This window comes from Blastomyces gilchristii (genome assembly GCF_000003855.2).
Source record: "Blastomyces gilchristii SLH14081 genomic scaffold supercont1.8, whole genome shotgun sequence".
Classification (NCBI taxonomy): Eukaryota; Fungi; Ascomycota; class Eurotiomycetes; order Onygenales; family Ajellomycetaceae; genus Blastomyces; species Blastomyces gilchristii.
The window spans coordinates 1596109-1602132 of record NW_003101675.1 but is presented as its reverse complement, the minus strand read 5'-3'; the positions used below and the strand labels follow the sequence as shown (position 1 = coordinate 1602132).

The following is a 6024-nucleotide window of genomic DNA, read 5'->3' as shown; positions in this document are numbered from 1 at the left end:
TGAACTCAACTCAGTAGTATTCTGAGCAGAGCTCAGATATATTATAGAAGAGAAACTATAAATTAAACTCTTTTAAACTGCTATTTCTGAAATCAAGCTCTCTTTGAGATTCTCTCTGAATGATCACACAGAGTCATACATTACTATATTAATTAAGAGGAAGAGTGATGTTATAACAGTAATAAGAGAAGTAGAGAAAGAATCAGACACTGTTAAATTAATTAGTAGAAAAGATAACATCTCACTGCAGAGCACAGCTTCTACTGCTGTAACTGTAAGAAATGCAGAAGAAGAGAGAGATGTGATAATTAGAGCAGTACTTCTGTGATTTATTAATATTACTGTCTTCATCTTCAATCTAATCTTCTTAACAGTTATGAAGACTGTAGCTGCATTATAAAAACATTTATTAATTACTAGAAAATATCAGAATAAGTCTCTTATTATCTTTCAAGAATGATGCTCTTATACACTCACTATCACAGATGAGAGAGAGGAAGAAAAATGTATTATAGAGAGAAAAGAATCTTTTAAAAAATCCTGTTACTACTCTTGAAGAATAACGTTGTTGTGTTGTATTGTAATCTAACTACGCGAGTTACACTAAATGAATAGATTGAGGTGGCATGTGACTAGAGTAGATGTAGTAATCACTAACACCCTTCCTTGCTACACTGTGACCTATAATAAGCCGCCACCCGGGGCCTCTTTCATTCTCAAATCTTTCAAAAATGCAATAATAATTAATTACATGAATCAGATTCTGATTTCCTCATTAGAAAAGGCATCTGTACAGCAATAACTGTAAAAATCAAGAAATACATGTAAAATTCATTGATTTGCTGTATTATTATTATCATTCAATCATTTCTTCTTCTCAATTTCCTGAATGTCAATCCTTTTGACAAATTCTTCAAATGCAGGCTTTGCCAGTGACTTGATGAGCCTGTCAGCTATGTTTGCTGTAGAATCAACATGTTTCATCATGATTTTCTCTTTTTCAATCAAATCACAGAGAATATGATATCTAATCTCAATGTGGCATGACCTTCATGTTAAGGATTTCTCCTTTGCTAGATCAATTGCTCCCTTATTATCAACTTATAGATGTGAGCATATTTTTGCTTTTTTATCATTCATCAACTCAGTGTCATATAACATATCATTCAATCAGATTATCTCACAAGCTGTCTCACTAGCTGCAATATATTCAGCTTCTGTGATTAATTTGACAATAGATGTCTGTCTCTATGACTGCCATGAGATCAGTGACTCATTAATTAATATAACATAGTCAGTAGTTGATTTGTATTGAAGATTTACCCCTGCTCAGTCTGAATTGCAGTATGCTACAGAACTCAGACTTATATCACTGATCTTCTTTCTGTATAATATGTCATGATTTTTCATCTTCTTAATATAACATAGAACATGCTTCAATGCTACTTAACATGCTTTGTGTGAATGTGAGTTAAAATGTGAGAGATAGTTGACTGTGAATACCAGATCTGATCAGCTGCTTGAGATTAAATACTGCAATGATTTCAATCCTTGATGATATCTTGTAGCTGTAAAGTTGTCATTCAATTCATCATCCTCATCAGGTGAAAACTTCAGTTATATGCCTGTCATCATTGAGGTCCCCGCAGGATTCATCTTATTCATGCTGAAATCTTCAAGAATCTTCTCAATATAATGACTCTGTGTAACTGCTAGATTATCATTTCTCTGGCATTTGATCTTCATTTCAAGATATGACTTGGTCTCTTTGACATTCTTTATCTCAAATCTCTTTATGATCTTTCTCAATACTCAGTCTAATTACTGTTCTTGAGATCTCATCACCTGACAATCATCAACATGCAGTGTCAGATAGATCTTGTGAATAGAGTGATATAGAAATTCACTGTTATAAGATGATATCTTGAATCTCAATGTAGTCAGATACTCTGTTATGAGGAAATATTATATTCTTACAGCTTGCTTCATTTTATATAGACTCTGACAGAGTAATCTCATCAAGTTCTCTCTGCTGTACTTAACATCTGTGAGTAGTTGCATATAGATTATCTCATTCTGTGATAGTATGTTATTCAAAAACACAGATATATAGTCAATCAATTTGATCTTTCATTCTTTGATAGTTGATATAGTGAATAGACTGTGTGATGTAGGCCCTGATATCACTGCAGCATATAATCTCATATAATGAATACTCTGCTGTTGCAAGAACTCTCTAATCACTCAGTGAGCTCTAAAATGAATGATTTCTTTCTTATTATTGAATTTTCAATCATATACTCATTTATCTGTAAGAATATTCATTTCCAGAGTCTTCTTAATAATAATATATATCTTCTTCTATTCAAATATCTTAATCTCCTTTTTCATTATCTTATATTAATAGTCTCAGTCTGAGCTTCTCTTGACTTCTGTCAGTGTAGTTGATCAGTCTGTCAGAATACTTAGAATAGAATCATTCTTATTAATGAGATCTTTGAACTCTTCAATCATGATAAGCTATATCTTATCATCTAGAAGGTAGATTGAATCAATTACATTCTCTAAGTTCTTATTGATAATCATCTTCAAAATATCTGACTTTTTCTTCACTAGGTGTTATAGTAAGCAGTGCTGTTATTCCTCTCTGACATTCAGAATGTTTAATTCATTAGACAATTCATTGAATTCTCTTATTATATTTACAGATGTATTTGCATTCATGTCAAGAGCTTCATCAAATATGATATCTCATGCAATCTCAAGATAACATGCAACAGAATCTCACATGTGATATTAATGTAATTCTTGATATTCAATCAGCTGTCATTTCTTGCTGTCAGTTCTATTCACAAGCTTATTCAACACTTTCAAATCCTTCTTATAGACCTTGCACCCTCATCTTCATATTCAATGAACAGAAGATTACACCTCAGTTCAAGCTTTAAAAGATGTAAGTGATGTTTCTTTCTTACATTCAAATATCTTTATTGATATTGAGAATGTGTTGATTATTATAATCATGACTTGTATTACTTCATTTCAAAGTTCTCTTTCTAATTCACTATTAAATAGTAGACTTTGTATCTTTTCTGTAACTATTCAATTTGTATGTTTCACTGAGTCATTTAATTGTGATGTATTAGATATAGTCATTTTATATGCTATTTCTTTACTCTGACAGTAGATCTTAAGTTCTTGACTTTTGAACTCTTCTTCATTATCTCAGTGTAGAGTTTCAACTTGATATTGTATAGTTATCTCAATATCTGTGATGAAATTTATTAATCTTATAGTAGATTCTTTCTTTCTCATCATAAGAATTGCTCATCTATAACAGATTGTATCATCTATTATACTTAATTAGTAGCTTACACTCTCTCTAGTGAGAGTGTCATTCTCATTAAAAAGTGTTTTTCCATTCTCTGTCAGATTGATAAAGAATCTCATTATCAGCTTGACAGCTTATGTTATAGATGTGAAGATTGAATATGTTATTTTTATCTGAACACAGACTTTACAGAATAATAAAGCTTATTAATTAATAATTCTCATTTCTAGATGTGAATCTGCTGTTATTTTTACAATATTCACAGAATTTAGATGTTCTAGCTTTTAATATTATTGCATCATTGTAAGTTCTATAATCTTTGTATCATTTCTTTCAGATAGTGTCAATATTGTATCATCTTTCATCTGTAATGTGTTCACAGATTCAAAATTATCATTGAGTATAGTAAATCAGATCAAGTCTCTGTATATAACTGGTCTTTTCATCTCATAGATATCATTCTCATTTAATCTTACTGTAAATGAGAACATGTGATCAGAAGACATAATCAATATAGTATGATTATTCTTATATATCAACTGCTTATAGATATAACTCTGATGTATAAGCTTACTCATACTCATGAGATTCACTTCTAACTTCAGAACATAGTGAATATTATTTAACAGTATATTTATCTCTTTCACTGAAATCTTTATATCTTCTATAGCTGTAGTGAGAACTATCATTCTGTCTGTCATTTTCAATATCCCTTTCATCTTCTGAGGTTTTGCTATGATAAGATCTCTGTGAGATGTGACATGAGCATCTGATTCAGAGTCTAGAATTCAGATATCTTTTTCTGTCTGATTACTCATATAGATCTTTTCTTTGATATAAAATACTTACTTTATAACATTATAAATAGAAGTAGCATCTGTATTCTCTGCATTCTTGTCTTTATTCTTATTTTTATTGATATTGAAATTTGAATTTGAAGAATGTTTCTCAGAATATTTCTTTCAACAGTCAGTCTGAATATAATCAATCTTTTGATAATGATAGCAGATTCTCATATTATTATCTCTATATTCAGATTTGAATTCAGTGTTCTTATTCTTGTTATTGTCTTTCTCTTTATTCTTATCTTTCTTATTCTTATCTTACACATTGTTTGTGGTTCGGAAGAACGTACGGTGGTTCGGAAGAACGTACGACCGTCGGATAATAACGCGGCCGCTTCTGAACTTGCTTACAAGTGTAAAGAGGCCATAGCGGCCACTAATTAATTTAGTGTACAATATTATGATATATAAGAAGCCGGCGTACGCCTGTAATCATACACTGGCAAGCAATCTTTGAATCACATCTGATAGCATGTCTAAAAACCAGTGAGAAGTGCAGACTCTCTCAGAGTGTGATAATTTCATCTATGAAGTGATTTGTAGTTATTATGCCAGTGTGGTTCTAAAATGCCTCAAAAGATAGTGTATGAAGAGCAGTGAGTGAAAGAGCATCTGATTGATACTGCTTTGCTTGTTGAGAGAAAACTCCACACTCAGGCAAATGTCATGTACACAAATAGATGAGATGTGAGAAAGAGAATGAGAGTAGTGAATGAGATTCAAAGAAGTCTGCTCTCTACTCAAAAGAAGAATAAAAAGAAGAAGATAATCATCACCAGAGTCATATAATGATAACAGAAATCATATAATGATATAGTGATATAATGATATAGTGATATAATAATACAGTAATATAACAATAGACATTGTATAATTAATGAGAAATTACTGAAATGAATATCTTCTCTAGCTGATATGAACAACACTCTTCTCTGTTATCTGAACTGAAAGATATACAGAACCTCTCAGAGAGTTTACTCAAAGCAGTAAGAAAAGCGGCTGAAACTGCTGAACTGAAATCAAAGCTCTGTATACATACAAGAATTTTAAATGAGATCAAGATCTTATGTATACAGTGATAGACTGAGATGAAAGTTAAATAATAATTAGCATTCACTGTAGATCAAGTATTCACTATAAAGAGCTTCACTGATACAATCATTATTATTAATAAGAATAGAGAAAATCAGATCTTAGACCTGTAGCAGAAGATTGAACATTTACACAGACAGATAACTATACTGAATCTGAAGATCTTATCATGATTATTTATAATCTCTTCAGAAGTGTATACATCATTAAAGATCACTGCACAGAATGAGAATCTGAGTATAAAATATATCAAGTCAGAAGATCTGCTGAAGTTACTAAGCTTTAATAGTGACTGAAAAAATGATGCTGTAATCAGCTAACTAAGTCAGATGTAATTATATTATTAAATTGAATGTGAACTCACAGACAGATAGTTAACAGAATTTTAACAAGTCTTAAGATCTGCTGCATTTCTACACAGAAAAAGCACAACTATCTATCCAACCGCTCCACCACGAACTCGCTCGATTTTTCGAATAAGAACCCGCCGATAGATCCATCGAAAAGCCCTCGATCATACGAGCATTTTGACCCCATCGCCGACCGCATACCCCGTGTGGTGGTGGAGTTATCCAGCCAAACGTGAACCAGATGTCGTTCGGAACTCCTGCGTGGGATTATCCCCCATTCTCCCCTACCACACCACAACCCCGGGCCAAATTGCCATACAAATTGTAAGGTGAAGAGACCTAGCCGTATGCACCAATCTTCTCGATTTTGGAAGATCCCCGATCTGTAGTTGTGGAGATATCTGAG

The 6024-nt window shown here is 32.1% G+C and overlaps 1 protein-coding gene across 1 annotated transcript; it reads right to left on the bottom strand.

The window, feature by feature from the left end:
• Nucleotides 1-5704: 5704 nt before the first annotated feature.
• Nucleotides 5705-6024, bottom strand: BDBG_17096 (uncharacterized protein; the record flags this gene model as incomplete). The annotated part of the gene is made up of 1 exon (XM_031724888.1): nt 5705-6024. A coding segment is annotated over one exon (318 nt), but the record flags the coding sequence as incomplete, so codon positions are not given.